Source organism: Phoxinus phoxinus (genome assembly GCF_949152265.1).
Source record: "Phoxinus phoxinus genome assembly, chromosome: 5".
NCBI lineage: Eukaryota > Metazoa > Chordata > Actinopteri > Cypriniformes > Leuciscidae > Phoxinus > Phoxinus phoxinus.
In genome coordinates this window covers 18,601,844-18,623,893 of record NC_136880.1, presented here as the reverse complement: position 1 = coordinate 18,623,893, position 22,050 = coordinate 18,601,844, and the positions used below count along the sequence as shown (strand labels likewise).

The window sequence follows — 22,050 nt, the reverse complement described above, 5'->3', positions numbered from 1 at the left end:
ATTGCAGTTACATTTATGCAATGACCAACAGACTCATTGTTATAGTAGAACATTACACAATTTTTTTTTTTTTTTTTTTTTTTTTTTTTTGTTGAAATTAACTGTTCTTGCACCTCCTCCACACATTTGGATGAATTTGTGCCACTTTCCTGTTCAAGAGACGCGATATCACAGTTTGGCTTTTCCAGTTGTCAGCTGAAGGCTTTGAAGTTTCATGGCCATTCCCATATTTCCAGTTATCTTTAGTTTTCCTTGGAAAAATGCCTTTAAATAAGAGAACAAGATTAACAAATTAGGGCTTTACAAATAAGGGTTATTGTATTACTAAACCTACAACCAAAACATTTTTGTTACATGAGATGAACGATAACTTAAACTAAAGGTTACACTTAGTTTTGATTGTCCACTTTAGACACTCTACAAACTTTAAGTAACTTTGCAACTACATGTCAACCGACTCTCATTAGAGTATTAGACTACTAGGGTTCGGGTTAGTAGAATAAGTTGACATCATGACATGTAATTGTAAAGTTACTTGTAGACTTGTTACATTGTAGTCGATCGGTTCATAGGTAGACATTCAAGTTTACACCTGATGTTTTAATCCGTCTCTGTCCACTTTCAACCACTTCAGTCCTGATTTCTTCAAATGGGGGGGGTCTATGGGTGTGTAAATGTATGTTGTTGTTTTTGCAGATCTTCTGATCTAATGGACGAATAAACACGAATAATGTAAAAAAGTGTGTTTTAGAAATCAGGAATAGTGAGAGAACATTGTGCTTGGTAAGTTTTTTATCTTCAAACCAAACTTGGGTCTTTAGCCGACTATTTTTATATCCCGTCTGTTTGGCACGCTTTCCATAATGGTTACGCAATAAGTCAGTAGACGGAGAGTGAACGGACTTTTTTGGCTGTTCTAACGCATTTGACCACATGAGCATTTACACTACGAAAGCAAGCCGGTCGAATGTGTTTCCGACTACCTCTGGAAGTGGTCGAAGTGGACAAGCTCAAAACGTTTTAGACCCCGTTTACACCTGTCGTCCACTTGTGATCCGATCGACCTAAAACGCATCTTAATACCAGGTGTGAACAGAGCCATAGTTAGTCAACTAGTGCTCAGTGCAACATTTGGCATTTTTATTTGTCAACTAAAACTATAATTGACATTTAACAAAACCTATAGACATTTAAAAAAAGCGTAGCGTCAGTTCTGGCAGGTCACGTTAGTCAAGCTCGCATCAACTGACTCTCAGCTGATCCACGTCTACCTATAGGAATACGACGCCCATCACTGTGTACATACAGTATATAAGCTCCTTCAGTATTATCAGCAGCTATCGCGTTTCTCAGGAGCAAATTACCCTCCTCCCTCCCCAGCTCCTCCTCTCGCCAGTCAGGATTTGGCCTTCTGATTCCCCTTGAATCAGAATAAATTCTCGAATGATGTTGTACTTTAAAATCTTGAATTAATGATATCTGCAGAAAATCAGTTCCAGAAAAGGAGTTCTTGCCCAGAACAGAACCATACCGCCAATCCAAACTATATGCTAACTGTCAATCGTATTTGACGATAGTGGTCCTGACAGAAATATTATTTAAAATGATTCTCATTATAACAAAAATTTTATATAAACGTTTATTTTATCACTGCTCCCCCAACGTTTCTGACTTTTCGCTCAACGTTTCGCTATCTGACTTTTTCTACATTTGACCGTTTCTCCGTGTCATGATGAGCATGATGGATTTGAGCTCTAAATGGTTCAGCTTTTCCATTTCGGATTAAACTGAAAACGATTCCCTTTATGGAGGATTACTGTAAAAAGAGTGGCTAATTTTTAGATGAAGCTTCAGTCAAACCATCTGATGCCTGATGCAGTTCCACAGATGGACAGACCCGATAGAGGTTGAGTCAACACAGATGGGTGTGAATCACAGGGTACAAACATTTCAAAGCACTTATGAAAACAATCTATTTTCCATGTGGAGGAAACATTAGACGCCATTAGCCTGATTTGGAATTGCGTAAAAGATTCCCAGTGCCGAACTTCTGCGTTTGGAGGCTTTGTGTATTTTATTGTGTATGATTATGTCAAAATAGATGTTTGGACACGCAACAGGACATTTTTTGAATAAATCTGCAACATAATACTGTATGCATGTCATGATAGCTAAAGCCAGGTCAATTCAATGTCAAAGCGACTCCATGTTAATCTTTTTCCATAGAGATTAGTTAACTTTTATGGACTGCACATCACAGGTTAAAGGTCATCTCTGACATCAAGGCTACATTATGGCGCAAAGACACAATTTTTGATTAAAAATGAACATTGGACAGGTTTTAAAACTAGATTTTTGACTGGATAATGATATTGATTTTCTCTTTATTCATGATCGTTTGAAGGATATCTGGATATCAATGATATTTCACTCTATATGCCAGTGTTTCTTGCACAACTTCTCAGCTGTGGATGCTGAATTTACAACCCCACAGCCAAATTTTAAGTCATATTTTAAGTTTGCAGGCCAAATTGAACATAAGCTTTTAAAAAAAAGCACACCGCAAAAATATTGCCAAGAAAATACCTTTTGGGCTGCATACAAAAACATACAGCGCAATCCGATTCACGAACAAATGACTCAGTGATCAGTAATCATGATCAGTGTAGTCTGATTCACGAACAAATGACTCTTATGAACCGGTTCTTTTAATGAATCAAAAACATACAGCGTAATCAAAGTAGTCTGATTCACGAACAAATTATTATAAAAAAATATTTTCAAAATGTTCCAAGGTTTAACTATAATTTACAGCACTAGTTGACAGAGAATATCTTTCGAATTTAAGCAAAATGAACATTATAACCAAATGAATCTGAATAAAATTGATTCAAGAGCTTGTGAATCGGAATCTAATCAAATGAAGAAAGAAAACACCCCCAAGATATGACGTTCTGATCTCTAGATATGGTTCGGGTTCATCATTAAATGTAGGTCATTGGGATTTATTTGGCTTGTTTATCATCCACTAGGCAAAAAAACAGATCATTTAGACATAAGATAATTTAGACGTAAATTGTCAATATTGAAGTGACGGATTATAAATGTTGTGTTAGCCGTATTTTGTAAGATACTTGCATTGAGAAGGCTAAATTAGCGGGCCAGACGAATGGTCAGTGTGTCTGTGGGTCATGGGACAAGGTTTAAGAGGGACTAATCCTGGAAACGCTGGCTCTGTCCCAAGACGCTCACAAACCTTATTCAGCCCTTAAACTACACTGACCAACTGACCACACAGCAGCTTATCAGAACAGATTCAATGCTCTTTTTCTAAAATAAGATTTCAACAGACCACTAAGAATAAACCATCATTAAAACGTACCGTTTGTGGATTCATTCGCCCCGTCATCAAACTAAGGAGATCTGAGTCGGCCATAGAGATGGTGCAGTCAGCCGTCTTACCTGTGTGGAAAGTAAACAGAGGATCACCAGACTGTTGAGACACTCAATTTAGAGTTCAATCTATCAAATGACTGCTTGGTGTGTAAAAAAAAAGACTATTATATATAATTTTTTTGCTGCTTCTGGTGTTTTTATTAGAATTTGCATGTCCCAACTAAGATGTCTAGCCCATTTCATAGTTTGTGATCGCTAAGATAGTTTTATGTTTTTGATAGAAGTCTCTTCTGCTCACCAAGGCTACATTTATTTAATCAAAAATACAGTAAAAACATGAAATATTATTAAAATCTAAAATAACTGTTTCTGTAATATATATTTAAGAACATGATTTATTCCTGTGATGGAAAATGATGAATTTTCAGCATCATTTCTCCAGTCTTCATTATCACATGATCCTTCAGAAATCATTCTGATATGATGATTTGCTGCTCAAGAAACATTTATTTGTTGACAACAGTTATTTTTGCGAAAACTGTGATGCTTTGATAATTGGAAAGTCGAAAAGAACAGCATTAATTTTTTTTTTATAAAGAAATCTTTTGTAAAATTATAAATGCCTCAACTCACTCGTGATCTTAATCCATACTTGCTAAAAAAATAAAAATAAAAATCTTACTGACCCTAAACTGTTAAAGTTTGCTTTTATAGAAATTTGAAATATTATAGAAATTTGAAATATTATGCTTTCACTGAGTAGGTTTTTTTTATATAAAATGCATTTTCTGATAGTACACCAATACACAATGAGATGGACGAAAAATCTGAGCACACCTGCGTCGTTGGTCACCGAGCCTTTGCCATTTTTTACGTCCACAACCCATAATGCTTCACTTCCGCCTGGACCATCCTTCACTTTGAAGGCGAAAACACCTCCAATTTTCTTTACAAACGCCTCGCCCTCCTGTTAAAATTAATGACATAATTTAATAATTCTCTATAGCCAATTGGACTGTTTTCAATTTGCTTTAATAGTGATAAAATAATGTTAGAAATTGGCTGTCAACAAACAACTCATGAAATAAGCTAAATAACAATGTCACAAAAATAACTGAAATTGCAATAGAAATATTCTTGACAAAATAAAATGACACACGCAGATAGACAAGAATGAACAATCCCTTGTGGCTCTTTTACTGGAAAGAATAATATTCCTGGAGGATGTCTGAATCACAGCTATATCACTTACAGTGTTACTGTACTGTTTTTAATCTTACACTGGTAAAAGTTATTTCTACAACACTAGCAGTGAGGATTTATAGCCACACTGACTTAATTTAAAAAGTCCTTTGAGCTGTGATTTAGACATCCTCCTCCAGGAATATTATTCTTTCCAGTAAAAGAGAGCCACAAGGCATTGTTCATTCTTGTCTATATGCGTGTGTATTTTTGGGTGCAATAAAGCCATAGAGACATGAACAAATCCCACTGTCAATATACAGAGGCAGAGTCTTATTTGCGCAGTATAATGGGTGAGATCTTCATTCCTGATGAATTACCTCCTGTAGCTTCTTCTCGATCTCCTTGAAGACGGTGTGAGCTTTGAAGCCTTCGAGGTCACTGGACGCGCTGGTGGGAACGGCAGCGATCCTAGAACTGGGAAAGTTTAGATCGCAAGTTCATCACTGCTGGTATATGGTGTGCACCAAGTCCAAAGGTCTAGTTCTAATGTATATAAAATAACTACAGCATTTAACAAAGTGTAATATTTGTCAATAAAAAACATCACTTATTGAATACTCTAATAACTGAAAACTTAACATATAGACTCATATGTACTTATGTAGGAGAAATATAATCTTTTGTACCTTGGATTTTGTACCCACCTTTTGTATGCTTAAACAAACATGTAATAGCGCTGAATCGTACAAGCCTAGACCTTCAAAAGCTAATTGAACTGGTGATTTTTTTTTTACTGTAAATGTTCCTATATAACTAAAGGCCATGAATACATGATAACGGATAAACTTAAACAAACATTGATATTTAAGTAAACCAAAGGTTTGTATAAACCAATATATACAATATTGTATATACTGGTATACACATATTACAATTTATAAATTAAATCCTAAATAAAATCTACACTACCATATGTTAGTATCAAAAGTGACAGTAAAGATATTTAAGATTTTACAAAAGATTTCCGTTTCAAATAAATGCTGTTTTTTTTTTTACTTTCTATTCATTAAAGTATTCTGAAAACAAATGTATCATGCTTGAACAGCTTTCAACATTAATAATAAAAAGAAATGTTACTTGAACAACAAATGAGCATATTGAAGTGAAGAAACGGAAGAAGTAATGGCTGCTGAAAATTCTGCTTTTTTATCACAGGAATAAATTAAATAAAAAAAAAAAAAAAAAAAAAAACAATTATTTTTAATTCCAATAATATTTGACAATATCACAGTTTTACTGTATTTTTCATCAAATAAATACAGCCTTGAGTCTTCTCAAAAATCTTACCGAACACAACATTTTTAAATGGTGGTTTATAAATACAAATATAATTTGGGATTTTGGAAAGTAACTAGAAAAACTGAATTTTGAATATATAGGGTGAGCTGGCTATATCTCGGCCAGATACTCAATGCTTGTTAAAAGACGTATTAGTTTTAAACCTACCTTGTTTCTTGAGGGAAGCCCATCCTGTAGAGAGTGACCACCACCGCTCCACCAAGGCCGATGTTGTGCTGCAGGGCGACCTTTGCCCCGGGGACCTGCCGAGGCCCCGCCTCCCCCCTCAGCTGCCAGCACAGCTCTGCACACTGAGCCAGACCTGAGCCGTGAAAACAGGCCAGAGTTCATCCACCGCACACTCGCTCTCAATGTCACAGCCATCTGCCTTCATTGCTCCTTTATTCTGTGACCTGTTGATTTTCTGTCCTCTAATAATTCAATAAATGACAAAAACTTGCAAAAAATGGAATAAAGTGGACCAGGAACTTTCCTGAAGGTCTTTGTCCAAAATGTAATTTAATAAAATCTAATAAAGAAATAAGTTTTAGAAGGCATACAGCTTCTTGTAACTATACATGTAAATATTCTTTACATGCAATGACCTAAAACCAGGGATTAGAAAAGGTTAAGCAATACAAATAAACACTGTCAAATATATATTTGTGGAATGCAATATATAAAAAAGGCTATAAAAATGTTTGCACTGATCTTGGTTAGGGTGACGCCATACTGAATTTCAAACCGCTGAGGGATAGATGTTTTTATAATGGCATGCAAGGTCCTAGATCACATGTGATTTATTAAATATTCATATTTTTTATGGAGTTTTGGTCTACTGAGATTAAAGATGTATCATCCACTGAACAATTGGCAATTTGTAACAAACAGTCAATTGAAAACGCTGTCTTTCTTTCTCTCACCATCTCGTTTTCATTCCTGAAAATGACCTGTGCTGCCACCCTGACTAAGGTCTATTGTTGCAGAGTGAAACTGTTTTTTAACCAGTTGATAACTTTTATCTCTTTTTTTTTTATAAACTAAAATCACACATTTTTATGTTAAGTAATTACTTTAAAGTGCCCCTATTATGCTTTTTTGAATATTACCTTTCACGTGTGTAATACTGCTTTTTGAGAATGTAAAAGGTCTGCAAAGCTCAAAGTGCATTACAAATAAAGTTATTGTCTCCTAAAAGAAAGAATCGATTCTGAACTGCCTGAAACGAGTCGTCAGCAATTCCAGTGTGTTCCAGTCTATGGTCTTCATTGGCTGCCTGCGAACAACGTCTACTTTGTCCCGCCCTCAAACACTGAAGTTGTGGCTGATGTAACGGACGTAAGCCAGTAAGAGCTGTGCGTGTAAACCTCAAGCCTTGTTTATACTTCCGTCTGACTCCGCTGACGGCGCACACTCCTCCCAAAAACGGACGAGGCATTTTAACTTGAAGCGCAAGGCGTTGTACTATTCATTGAAACAACAGGGGGCGACCCGGAGTAACTGTCCACTAAACCACCAGGAATCAGTGGTGAGAAAAAAGTAAGGCACAAGTGACGATGCTTATTCTAGAATCGTGTAAAACCCAGGAAACCTTGAGATTATTACTTATGACGTTAGAACATTTATACAAGTAAATTAACAAACTCTTAAATATTTTCTAATTTTACAACATTTTTATTAAACATGGACCTTTATTTTCATTAAAAGGGCTTATTTCTGCTAATGTAGGCTCAATGCAAGCAACTAATTTAGCGCAAACTGGGTGCCGGGTGTGATGAGACGTACATGCTCGGCTAGATCCGCCTCGAAGTCGCATCTTCAGAAGTGGAGCCGCGCGTAAAGTTGCAAAAAAATTTTTTGCGTCCCTGCCTCCCACACTGGAGACCCCGGTTCAAATCCCCCTCGGAGCGGGCCGAGTACGACCGGTTACACTAATGCGCGGAAGAGTTTGGTTAGTGTTATCGTCATGCTGCGAAAGCAAATCAATTTTGTATGCATTTGCAAAGCATGAGAACTCAGCTCAAATCGATACGGTAAAACCGACGCCATCGTTACTGTTCATATTTCCAAGATCTGAGGAAGCTCCACAGCTAAAATTCAGATATGGTAATGGCCATTTCATTTCAGACACGCGCTGTAAGGAGTAGACCAATCACAACAGACAGGGCCGGCAGACCAATCAAAGCAGAGTAAGCTCTCGGTTAGGAGGAATTTATAGAAACTGAATCTTCGAAAGCACCATTTCAGACTCTTTGAGAAATGAAGTGATGTGCAATGTATATTATGAGAAAATTAAACAGTTTATTTTTTCCCCCCTTGGACGCATGTAAACCAATTATAGGAGACCTCCAAAACAAAATTAGGAATATAATAGAACTATTATGAACTATTCTTGAACTAAGAAGTCAAAAAGCTTAACATAATTAAAATGTCTTTCTCTGTGAATTGCGGTGTAGTTCTTTTGGAAGTAGATAATGTTTAATAATAATAACGAAGGATGATGATGGGTACCTTCAAAACTCTATGATCTCACACTGTCAAGTTTGGTCAAGACCCCCTGCAGCGAACTGATGTGCTCCTGCAGCGCTGGACGGCCGGTGACATGACACCCCACCTTAATCCAACGGTCCTGACTCGTGAGTTAACGCTCCGGCTGAGCATTTTATCCTGATGGGCTAAACTGCTTGCACTTTTGCTCATTATCCCCTACAGGATAAGGGACTTAGAATAAGACCTTTTCAGTCAGCCAGTGCAAGCCTGTGACTCCAAACTCCTCATTGAAAAGGTGAGAGTCAAGAGGATCAGGAAAAACTGTCAAAACACTGTAACTGGACCAGGGGCGGATCTAGGAATTATTATACAATTATTTATTGGGTGGCAAGGGGGTGGCATTAGTACTATGAGGGGTGGCAACACAAAAGCAAGCGTCCATGCATAGTTCCTGTGTATTTATGGCCTGACATTCACATTCGTTTCCAGGAATATGCGAAACAGCTGCATTCCCACAAAGTAATCATCTGCTGATGGCAATTTTCTTATTGATTTCATTACATTTTTTCGGTGGATGGCAAAATGGTCTACTATACATGATGAAAGTGGAGCGGGCAGCTGGAGAATTGGCTCCCCAAACAATACGCAAACCCAGACATATCTTTCTCAGAGGACCTCTGATTTAGCTGGACAGCAGAAATTTTCCAATTCAAAAACAAATGGATGAATTTGTTCATGAATTGGGCTACACTTGTTGTGCTGTGTGTTTGTGAGTCACCAAGAACTAGTTCATATGAGTCATTTGTTCATCAAGCTGACTGCACTAAGTGCAGCACACAAGGACAACGTTTAAAAATACATTATTTTGCGGTACACTTTTTTAATGTCATCACAATAAAGCGCCGTTGCTGAAAAGCAGTACAGGAAACACTGCTTTCATTTATATATAGTACTGGGATAATTTTAGGGTGGAAATTATTTTTCTTAGGGTGATCTCCAGTAGATCCACCAGTTGATTGGAGACCACTAAAAAGAGGATGAAAAGATTTAGAGGATACATATGCAGGACCAAAGACGAAATCAAGTGAGTTTAACCTTTCCCCCCGGCACTATGTATGGTTGGATGGTTTAAACTAAAGGATGACGTTAAGAACACAAGCACTAGGAGCAACTCAAGCCGGAAGCAGCAGTGATGCACTGCTTAAATCTAGCATTGATTCAACTAGTTAAGAGACGTGACTCCCTCTGCTGGTGGAATGCCACATGCAGACACCAACACATTGCTAGTCATGGACACTGTCAAGCTCCAGAAAATACTAATAGCGATGCACCCAAAATTATTTTTTACCGAAATTGAAAGTGTTTTAGTTAGTAAAAACTGACAATAACGTGTTTTTTTTTTAAATAATCAATTAATAAATCACATTTATTTAATAATCACCACTCAAATAAACACTAAGCTGTAAACATTTAAATCGCACACAAGGCCATTTTTATATCACCTTTTTAATTATATAATTATGCTTCTACTCCAATTTGTTGTTGAAATATAACATGTAAACAGTGGCTGTAATAAACTCTTGTTTTCATGATAGAAAAAAACATACATTAAATAATGAACAAGTAAAATATACGGTAATACTTTACAATAAGGTTTCATTAGTTTACTTTACTTAACATGAACTAAGAATGAACAATACATCTACAGCATTTATTAATTTATTAACAAATGAGAACTTACTGTAAATTGTTGCCGAATATATAAAATAGCATTGATGAAATCAATATTCTCAATACAGCCCTAGCATTCACACAGCTGACATGTTTACCAGTTGTAACTTATCCACGTTATGTGCATAAAATAGACACTAACACAGTCAAGATGCGTCATCGGAGAAGCACTAATTAAATGTCAGCGTTTTGGTCAATGATTTTGCACCTCCAAAACAGTTTCGGCACAAAACCCAATAATCGCGTGCAATTGAAGCGCAGCTCTACTAGCGCAGTAAACGGCTGACAGGACAGGGAAGTCAGTTATTCTGAGGTGAGAGACTTCATTTCAGCACACACTTACGTTACTGTTAGTTCCTATTGTGCTGAGTTCTCTGAAGTAGCCGTGATTCGCCTCTCACAACGTAACATGCTCTAAACACACCTCTTAAGCACACAGAATAATAAAAAGTGGACTTTTTTTTTTGTAATCGCAGGTTTGAATGATTACGTAATCATGGCATCCGTAATTGTAATCGCGATTAGAAATTCAATTAATTGTGCAGCCCTAGAATGAACACTGTGCTAAACTTCTCCTTTTGTGCTTCACAAACAGATCTGGAGTGACTTGATGGTAAATATATGATGTCAAATTGTACATTTTTGGGTGAACTATTCCTTTAATGGCATCAGGTGTGTTTGGTAAACCATACCTGTAGCTCCAAGCGGGTGTCCTTTTGAGATGAGTCCTCCACTGGGGTTTATCACCCACTTGCCACCATATGTATTATCACCCCGATCAATAAGCTCACCAGCTTTCCCTACAAATCAGAAAACAGATCATATCGTCAACAAGCTGCTAGTCTAAACTTCTGTTTTTAAAAATAGATGCAAGAAAAGTGTGCTTGTGAAGCGGTCCATCTCACCCTCTGGACACAGTCCCAGAGCTTCATACGTGATGAGCTCATTGGCAGAGAAGCAGTCATGCAGCTCGATGACATCAACATCTGACGCCTTCAGACCGGAGGTCTCAAAGCACTTCTTGGCTGCAAGGCTGGTCATGTCGTAGCCAACCTATAGTGGACAGAGGGGGAAAAACACATTACATTAGAGATAAAACAACTCATAGTTGTCTCACGTTCAACATTACGTCAGAAGTGAACTGACTAATTGGGATCTCTTCTGAGAGCCCAATCACCTTTAAATGGTAACAAAATAAGCCAATGAACTTTGCAGAGTGAGATCAGTCACGATCGCTGCTTCACGTGTCTGGGCCGTAAGCACGCTGAGGTGGCGTTCCTGGATGAGTCATGTACCCACTGCGGGAAGATGACCATCGTGATGCTGAGATCGAGTACCTCGAAAGAGGTGGAGTCCCCTCTGCTATATCCCGATCTCGACTCTCTGCCCAGCAGAGAGCTACTTTGATTAATACACAGGGTGATCTGAAGATTACAGTGGGGGCTGTCCCGCCAGGTCAATCCCCACGTCCCCCCGACTCCTCCAACATGTCACAAGCTGTGGTGCTTCCGGCTGAGGTTGCTGGTCCTTTTCGTGTGGGGGCCAGCATCTCATTCGGGGCTCCAGCGGAGGATCTGTTGTGGATCGCTGCATCGGAAGGTGGGCTAGAGTTCTCTGGGGATGAAGATTCGGCTGCGTGCCCCCTTCAGGAAGAGTAGTGTTGGTCGAGTCTGACCTAGAGCTGATGGCCATGCTTTCCCGGGCAGCTGAGAACGACAGGCTCAAGTGGAATCCTCCACCATGTCCTGAACGCTTGAGGTTAGATAATTGGTATCTCGGGGCACAGCATGCTGAACAGCAGCGTCCCGCTCCAGTGCCTGTTCTTTCTCGAAGTGCATGAGGAGGTCGCACAATCTCTTGATGGTGAGGCAGCCAAGAGGTACGTGGAGATCCCCTAGGTGGAGCGTGCAGTTGCGATGCAGTTATGCCCGCAAAGTTCTGCCGACTGGATTACCCATCCACGTCTCCCATCCAATGCCTATACGCTTTCGTCCGTGCTTATGGCCAAGGCTTACAGCACCGCTGGACAGGCCGCATCCACCCTGCCCCTCCTGCAAGTATACCAGGCCAAGGTACTCACAGAGCTGCACAAGGGTAGTCCTGACCCAGGGTTGATGCAGAAACTGCGCACAGTGACGGACCTCGCCCTACGGGTGACCAATGTCACTGCACTGTCCTTTGGGCAGACGACATACTTCTGGTCCAGGAACGCCATCTCTGGCTGACATGAGGGAGACCGACAAAGTTCACTTTCTCGACTACCCCATTTCCAAGGCCAGCCTCTTCGGTGGCGCTGTCAAGAACTTTGCCCAGCAGTTCTCAGCAGCACAGCAGCATACGGAGGTGATAAAGCACATCCTGCCCCGCCACCGGCTGCAGTTCACCTGCCTACTTGTCGCTGAAGGCGTTCCCCTGCGGCTTCCACCTCCACTCCTGCATGGCCACAACAGCAGTGTCCACATAGGATGCAGCGTGTAGCTGGTCGCAGGAAGCCGACGCAACAGTCCCAGCCCCCGTTAGGCCTTCTAAGCGTCAGATGAAGCGGAGTCCCTGAGACAGGCGACCCGGAGATGGAGGGAGCAGCTTTTCAAAAGATGGTGAACGCAACACTCCTTCCCCCGGAGGAGGGCCGGGAGGAGAATCTTCAAATTTCTGTTATCCAAATTCTCACTAAAAGAGCAACTTCCTAAATCTCTGGGTCCCAAGCGGGTTCAGATGACAGTGTGTAACACTTTGCCTTGCCGCTCTTCTATCTTATCCCCTCTTCTATCGCCGGCCGGCAGGAGGGCACGTTTTTTTGGACGCAATGCCTTCTCACGCACCTCCTGGCTTTCCCTCACAGGAACCGTGGAGCCAGGTAAGTGTTGCACTGCACACTTGGTCCCCACTCCGGGACGCTGTGCCTTCCACTCCGGGTCCCCCCTTCGCTGCCCCACCACGGGTACGTCCCACTGGTCTCATTTGCACATGTCTGGGGGCCTGGCAAGTACACCCCAGCAGGTCTCGCTGGCTCACTCGGACAATCAGACTCGCGTCCACGTTCAAAAATTTCAGTCCTTCGTGCAGATATCGCAGTCCTACTGGCGAACGACGCGATAGAGCCGGTCCCTCCAGCTTACATGAAGTCAGGGTTTTACAGCCCTTACTTCATCGTACCCAAGAAAGGCGAAAGGTTACTACATAAGCTTCCGTTCAAGATGTTTACGCGGAAACGCATATTCGAATGCGTTCAACCCCAAGATTGGTTTTCAGCGATCACGTTTTGTTACCACTCGAAGGTGATTGTACTATCAGGCCAGTTCACTACTTCAGGGAACAGGGGTTACATTAGTAACCTACTGTACATGTTTTCAAGTGACGTACCTTATTGGAACACCCACCTGGAGGGCAAAACAAGGCTTTCCTTCGTTGACCAGGTTTGTAGTAAGTACTAATTTAGTAAGGCCGTGGTATTAAAAGACCAAATTCGATATACACTTTATTAATGACATGCACTATGTACCGGCAACCAGGCAAACCACAATTTTTACGCAACACGCAATATTTTTTAATATCACTGTTTTAGAACATTAAGGCACTTTGAAGGGATTTCACCCAAAAATGAAAATTCTGTCATCATTAACTCACCCTCATGTTGTTCACAAAGAATGGTGGTAAACAAACATTTTCAGTACCCATTGACTTGCATTGTATTTTTTTTTTTTGTCCATATAATGTGTCAACAGAAAGCGAAACTGTTTGGTTACCAACATTCTTCAAAATATATTTTTATTTATATACAGATGAAATTAAGTCATACAGATTTAGACTGACAAAAGGGTAAATAAAAATGATGACCAAATTTTCATTGTGGGGTAACCAATCCTTTTAAGGAAAAACTTAAAAGTCATAACTTTTTTGTTGAAGTTGAAGCTTTAGTTGTATGTTTTGGAGGTTGAGTGCTGCTCAACAAGATGGCAGTATCAGCGACTCTTACCATTTTTATACAGCTGTTTTCCTCAAAGCTAGTGGTGAGGTCTGTGATCATTTCCTGAGCAATGATCTCTACAGCCTTTTTCTCCAATCCGTTCCTCCTCACAAAGTTCTCACTGACCAGCACTGCAGCTCCTGCTCCATCTGACGTCGGGCTACGGGAAAACAAGAGACAATATAAACATCTGCTTCTGTTGAACAGGATGATGGACCATATGTAACAAGTTAGTGTCTATAGTTGTAGTAATACAATAAAAATAATTTATTTGACATGTAAAATAATAACATTTATGAGCCAGAATAATTACTGCCATTGTAAGGATTTACCATCTTAAAAAAGACAAAACTAAAAAAACATTTGTTTAAAGGAATATTTAACTGGGTTCAGTACATATATTAAACTCAACCAACAGCATGTGTGGCATTATATAGATTACCACATAAAAATTGTATGGAGGAGTATATGTCTTATGGTTATACTGTTGAAACATTATGTATTTCAACGCTTTTGGATTCACTTTCATTTAAGTGCTTGACTGAGCTTGAATACTGATTATCGATATAGCTTCTGTGGATATTCAAACTTTAGCAACAACCCATTCGCCACGGCTCTCAACTTACCAACACTGCAAGAGTGTGAGGAACTCAAAGACCTTCCTGGAGTTAATGACCTGCTCCAGACTATATTCATCCCGAAACTGAGAGTATCTGAGAGTGAATGTGGAGGAGAAGAAAGAGAACAGAAGTCTTTTGTTATCTGGGATAAGGCAAGGAATTATTTTGCGCAAAAATAAACATAGGAATTGTCTTTATAACAAGCTGCCGTTAAAACTTACGGATTATTGGTTGAATGCTTGTGGTTCTTCCAAGCAATTTTAGCAAAATGCTCCGGTTTTGTGCCTAGAGATGACAGACAGCTTCTGTTACAAAAGGAACCAGACTGCAGTTTCCTGGATCAATCTAAAGTCCACATATCACCCACATCTTACCGTACTTCTCCATGTGTTCTCTGCCAGCGTTGCCGAACATCTGAGGAGCAGCTGGTGCTGCCGCCATCCCATAACGGTTGATCATCACCTCCATGTGCTTGTCCATAGGGTTGGTTCTGTCCATGTACTGCAAACCCATGAGATGATATGAGACGCTTCATCACTGGTATTATAAAAGAGCTGTGAGCTGTACTGTACCTTTGAGGATAGTGAACCTCTTTCCATCTTCTCAAAGCCCAAGGCAAGAACACAATCAGCCAAACCTGAGTGCAATAGTTTTTGTTGATCAGTTGATCAGATAAATGCAGTCTTGATGAGCATAAGAGACTTCTTTCAAACTCATTTAAAAAAAAAAAAAATCTTCCAAACTTTTGGCTGGAAGTCAATTGAAATAGAAACAGTGATTTTAAATTGTAACAATATTTCACAATATTACAGTTTCACTGTATTTTTCACCAAATAAATGCAGCTTTGTTGAGTTGAAGACTTTTTCAAAACACCAAACTTAAAAAAAAACTATGATGAACATCTCACCTCCCTGAACGAGCTGACGGGCCATAAACAGCGCTGTGGAGCCAGTAGAGCAGTTATTGTTGACATTAATTATTGGGATCCCTGACAGACCCAGACTGTGATAAATAGCCCTTTGGCCACATGTCGAGTCACCTGGAGAAATACAGAAAACCCACATTAATCCAACACTAATATCAGATCATGTGTAAGACCTTAAAAAGTTAGTTCACCCAAAAATGAAAGTTCTGTCATCATTTACACTTTATATGATAAACAGATTTAATTTAAGTTTTAATTTACATATAAACATTCATCAACCCACGCACACCATATAATTTTATATTCATCATATAAAGTGATTGAGTCTCTTCAGAAAGTTTGGACTAAAGCACTCAATTCATAGAAATAGGGACAGAAATATCTCAGATTTCATCAAAAAGATCTTTGTGTTCTGAAAATGAACAAAAGTCTTACAGGTTTGGAACAACATGAGGGTGAGTAATTAATGACAGAATTTTCATTTTTGGGTGAACTAACCCATTAAAACCATGTTGGCATGTTATAGAAATATACAATATCCATTACGGACTTCAGAATGACGTACCGTACACGTAGCCTACACATGCTTGCTGGATGGCAGTGTAGTTTATTCCAGCATCCTTCAGCGCTCTCTCCCCTGTGCCACAACAGAAATTATTCAAGAACAAAACATTCATATTTCTACAGTACAACGAGCTTCATCAACTGCACCTGCTTCTTTGGCCATGTCTGGGTAATCGATGTCTCTTGCACCCGGCTTTTCAAACTGAAAAATAGGACAAAAGTATATGACTTTTGCCAGCAGCCATATCACCAGCAGCCAGCAGCCATATCACCCTGTAACCCAAGACTGGTTTCCCACTGAAGCTAAGCGGGGCTGAGCCTGGTTAGTACTTGGATGGGAGACCTCCTGAGAAAACCAGGTTGCTGCTGGAAGAGGTGTTAGTGTGGCCAGCAGGGGGTGCTCACCCTGTGGTCTGTGTGGGTCCTAACGCCCCAGTGTAGTGATAGTCAGGGGGCCAAAACTGATATTAAAACTTTGTCGGACACTTTTTGGTACAAGTATACAACCTATCCAGTATTAATATTTAACCCTTCAACATGTGTTCTAGCCAGGTTGTCAGCTTAGAAAATGCTTTTTTTTGTCTATTTTAACACTATATTCTTAAAAGTGGTAAAAGCGGATTTTTTTTCCAAAGTGCTTCCATTTTCTTCCATGTTACCTACTGTAATTTTGGGCAAATGTGCAATATAATCCAATTTATGTGCAAGCATGATCATTAAAAAATAATAATCAATAAACACCACAAGAGTATCACACCACAAGGGGCACTGTTGTGTCAGCACAACTGTGATTTGGGAGCAGATTAAGGCAGCAGATCCAGAGAAGATGATCACAGCAGGTGTCAACAGTACAGTCTGAACAAAACTTTATAAAGGAGTGAATCACACAACAGATTAACTTGGTCTATTTGTCTACACAAACATTTACCTCAAGATTCTACCATCAAATGTTGCCAGAAACAGGTAAGCTAAACTGGGGTGCTGTATTCATAGCAGACATGGAACACCTGGCACAGACGGCACCCCAGGTCTACCAGGGCTTCCTAGATGGTGATTTTGTAGCCAAAGAGGCCAAACACAGCTTCAACAAGGTGCCATTTGATCTTTGCCTTGAGCACATCAACAAAACCGGTTAAGGTTGCTGGAGGATTGGCATCACTCGAAATGAGACAGCTAGAAATCGTTGGTCCATCACCTACAATGAACGTGCATCTTTAGCACATGACACTAGATCCCTGTTTGGACTGACACATGATGGAGAAGATGATGAGGACAACCACAAAGACTGCCTTCCATCAAGACTCAGAAGGGATAATGATGATGTCATTCAACTTGTAGACCAACTCCAGAGATACCAAGTCTTCCAACTAGAGAATATGTATGAGTTGGTGTCTTTGACAACCGGTGATGTTGCTTCAGAAGATATACTGAATGACCTAATAAATGCTGCAGAGTCTGGGAAACAAATGGTAACTGAGCTGGTGAAAAAAAGAATGAGCACAATGAACACAAACTTCCATAACAGCCTCACTAAGAGAAAACTCAAAACATTCTCAAATCTGTACAGAACAGACAGCAAACTTGGAAAACTCAAATCCAAGTGTGTGAAGCCTGACAGGGATATTTTCCGTCGCATCATTGTATCAATGGACAGTGGCAGAGAGGTTAACATAGATGGGCTTCTCCAAGAAGAACTGTGCGCAGCCCCCCTTTCACTCGCCACAACAGAGTCAGTGCTCAGACCTACTAGCAAAGCTGACTTAGCCACCATAATACAAGCTGGTGCACAAGAGACAGGGCTAAGTCCATCTCTTGTGAGAACATGTACTATCATTGATGGGATGGCTTTAGTAAGAGCAATAGGAAAACCTCAAAATGCATCAACCTTTGGGGATTATGCTGACATTTTCATACATTTTCATACAGAAAGTGACTGGCAATCTACATGGGAACATTACTAGAGTGGATCTAGTCTTTGATCAGTACCTTCAGAACTCCACAAAGGGTGGAACAAGAGCAGAACGCAGCACCACGCAGCAAAAAATTCGCACCATTGTAAGTAATGATGTAAAGATGCCAGCTAACTGGAATAGTTTAATTGAAATGGATGAAAACATGACCAACCTGACACAATTAATTTCAATTGAACTTGAAAGGCATGTCATTCAGTATGGTCTTGAAATTGTAATTAGTGGGGGATTTGATGATGCTGAAAAAGTGGCAATGGCAGCTGGGATTGATGTTTCCCACCTACGGGCTGCACATGAAGAAGCAGACACCCACATATTGCTACATGCTGTTGATGCCACAACCAAAGGGTATGAGAGGCTCATCATTCAGTGCAGAGACACAGATGTACTGTTGTTGCTTCTTGTGTTTGCACACCTGCTGAGCCCAGAAATTTGGATGAAAGCAGGAACTACCAAGAAACCAAGCTACATTAAAGTGCATGATATTAAAATGTCAAATGAGATTCTGGATGGTCTGTTGGCATTTCATGCCATCACTGAATGTGACACTAACAGTCAGTTCACAGGAATAGGAAAAAGGACGGCGTGGAAAGTGTTCCAGCAGTGCCCTCATCTTCTCCACAACTTTGGTGAGGATGAAGTACCAAGTCCAGCTATTCTATCCTCAGCAGAACAGTTTGTCTGCAAACTGTATGATCCAAAAACGACCAGCACTTCAATCCATGATGTTCGCTGTGCCCTGTTTCGGAAAGTGAAAGCCAATGTGGATACTTTACCACCAACTCAGGATGCCTTGTCTCTGCACCTCATCATGAGGGCCCACTATCAAACAAAGGTTTGGAAACAGTCACTAGTGACCCATCCATAGTTGCACTCACCAACCAGTTGTGGTTGGCACATGAAGGATGGAATGCTTGTCCCCCAGCTGTTAACCAAAGAACCTGTACAGGCCAGGTGCTTGGAGCTGACGATATGTGGATGCAAGGAAAGTGGAAGTCAGTGCAGGACCAGGCAGTGTCGATGTCGAAAAAGTGGAATATATTGCAGTGGGGCATGTGGGTGTGCCTGTGCAGCTTGGTGCAAGAATACTCAGGCACTCACATCATTATTATTGAGCTTTGACACATTATATGCAACTATATTGTTTTAGATTATTTGGCATGATATTGTTTTTCCAGTTTTGTAGATTAGATTTAGATTATGCCCTTAAATGCATGCATGCATGTTTTGTTTTGGGAAGGTATTCATTATCAAAACAGTATATTCTTCTTTTGTGTCCCTGACCAGGACTGAGCACATGGACATTGTCTGTTGGCTGCCAACCTGAGAGCCACTGCTTTGATGGGGAAAAACAAACCTTTGCCATACGACTATTACAGAGTTATTACTACTAACTAGTTACCAACCCCTAACCCTAAAGAAGTGAGAGAGCAGTTTTGTTAGGATGGAATTAATAACTATAGTGATATGTCAATTAAATTTAATTTGTGTTACAACCTGGTACACTAATTAAGTCAAAGACCACCATCTACAGTTCTAAATTTCCGCCTTGACATTAAAGTATTATAACTTGTGCAGCATTGCACTGTCTTTCCCTACAAGCTTTAAATTTGGCATTACTCATTCCCATAGATATGGGTACTGATTGATAGAGGTTCTGTGATACTAGGTTATGTTTCCAAGCTGATATTCACTTTGAAAACTGGTTCTCTTTAGGCGGAGATTGTTTTTTTCATGTTCTAGTTCTGTTGTCTCTTACACTGTACAATAAATGTTCATTATGACACTTCAGCAGACATCACATGAGTGTTGGCTTTTATTTGATACCATTTTTATGAATATGGTCCTTGTGGTTGTGGAGATATTCAACATTTACTGTTGGCATGTCGTGTTGAGCAGGAAACAAAAAAATTGGCCTAAAATTGCTTGTACAAGTCACACAAAAAAAATTCAGCTTGACAACCTCCCTAATATCTTACCTATGGGTGTCTTCTAACTAAAAAAATAGGTTGACAGCTTGTACCAAAACATGTCCGCAAAAGTCTTAACGGAAGCCCTTTTCAGAATTGGCCCCCTGACTATGACGGGGACACTATACTGACAAAGAGCGCCGTCCTTCAGATGAGACGTGTAACCGAGGTCCTGACTCTCTGTGGTCACTAAAAATCCCAGGATGTCTTTCGAAAGAGTAGGGGTGTAACCCCGGCATCCTGGCCAAAATTTGCCCAGTGGCCTCTGTCCATCATGGCCTCCTAATCATCCTCCTATATATACTAATTGGCTTCATCACTGTCTCCTCTCCACCAGTAAGCTGGTGTGTGGTGGGCGTTCTGGCGCAATATGGCTGCCGTCGCATCATCCAGGTGGATGCTGCACATTGGTGGTGGTTGAGGAGATTCCCCCCTACTATGTAAAGCACTTTGAGTGTCCAGAAAGGCGCTATATAAATGTAATGAATTATTATTATTATGACACTTTGAAGCTATATAGTTTACATAGTTGCCTGGAATTTTAATAGTGCATATTCTGTTAGATTTATATTTATTGGGACAATTAAAACCTAATAAAACGTATTATACTTACGTATTATTATTATATTAAACTTATATTATTTATGAAGGGATGTGATATACAAAAAAGTTGCAACAAAAAAAAAAGTACCACCACTGAATTCATACTTCCGCGTCACTAGGGGCCGCAATAATAATAATTATTTATTTTAAATGTCAATGTTACTTTGATACAACGACCGTAATGTAACGTTGAGCTGAGCTTTCACATTATTGCGTAAAGCACGTTCATTATCATTGTGCACAGTAACCTATGACACATATAATTCAGGGTCATTTACAGATTATTCTCTTTGCGTTTCTGTGAAAGTCTAAAGGACACTGCAGTGCTACAGTTGCTCAACAAAGATCAGTCACACACGCGCACAGTGAATCTCTGATAAGAAACTTTGCATAACTAATTTTTAATGGAGATAAAACACTTATTTTGAGCACTAAACCTCCACACTATGTAATATGCCTTTAGCAATAAGGCTACTGTACAGCTACTAACCAAACACCATGCTAACTAGTTTAATCAAACATGATATTCGGCGAAAACATAAGATATCAAATACCTATATACTTTTTTATAAAACGGCAACATGATTTGCCTGTAACTTTACTATGATGATCAATCAGTGAGCTGTCTATAGGCTGCATTACAACAGCAAACCAGACAATAACAGATCGCTAATATAACGCCAAACAGATTTGTTTACCTTGGTCATTCCCACCCCGATAACAAAAACTCTGTTTCTTGCTGTAGCCATCTTCAGGTTTGCGTTGTGACAGCTCAACTGGACTTCACTACAGTATGTAGCCTACTAACACCAGTTACTGGTTAATATAACCACACAACCACTGCGTGCAGTGTAGCCATGTGTCACACAGATGGCGATCTATCCTCAGTGATCAGTCAACTTGATTCGACAAAACGTAAGTAGTAAAAAAGAGACATCATCATGATTCATGTATGATAATATATGGCAACATTACCTTGCTAAAAACACAAGCAGCCTAATATGGTTGACTGGTCTTTAGCTGGTCTTCCAGCATGGTAGTTGCTGGTCTAAGAGTTTTGGCCACTTTACATGGTCAGGCTGGGAGGGAGTCCAGCTGAACACCAGTTTAGCCAGACTGGGAGTCCAGCTGAACACCAGTCTAGCCAGGCTGGGAGACCATCTTAAACCACTACATCCAGTTTAAAACAGCTAATCAGCTTAAAGGCTGGTTTTAGATGTTTGTTTACCCCAGCAGTTCCTTCCTTAAATTATTCCTTAAAAGTTCTTATTCATAGCAGTAGATATATTT

General features: G+C 39.9%; 1 protein-coding gene across 1 annotated transcript; it reads right to left on the bottom strand.

The window, feature by feature from the left end:
• Positions 1 to 96: 96 nt before the first annotated feature.
• scp2a (sterol carrier protein 2a) lies at positions 97 to 21,898 on the bottom strand. Its single transcript, XM_079614531.1, has 16 exons — positions 21,459 to 21,898; positions 16,365 to 16,419; positions 16,219 to 16,290; positions 15,636 to 15,767; positions 15,300 to 15,364; positions 15,102 to 15,228; positions 14,949 to 15,012; positions 14,734 to 14,820; positions 14,117 to 14,267; positions 11,046 to 11,193; positions 10,833 to 10,940; positions 6,088 to 6,241; positions 4,959 to 5,055; positions 4,234 to 4,363; positions 3,383 to 3,462; positions 97 to 264 (listed from the first exon to the last, which is right to left on the bottom strand). Exons 1-16 carry the CDS (start codon positions 21,507 to 21,509, stop codon positions 169 to 171), a joined length of 1,617 nt encoding a protein of 538 aa, XP_079470657.1. The 5' UTR covers positions 21,510 to 21,898; the 3' UTR covers positions 97 to 168.
• Between the last annotated feature and the right edge of the window lie 152 nt (positions 21,899 to 22,050).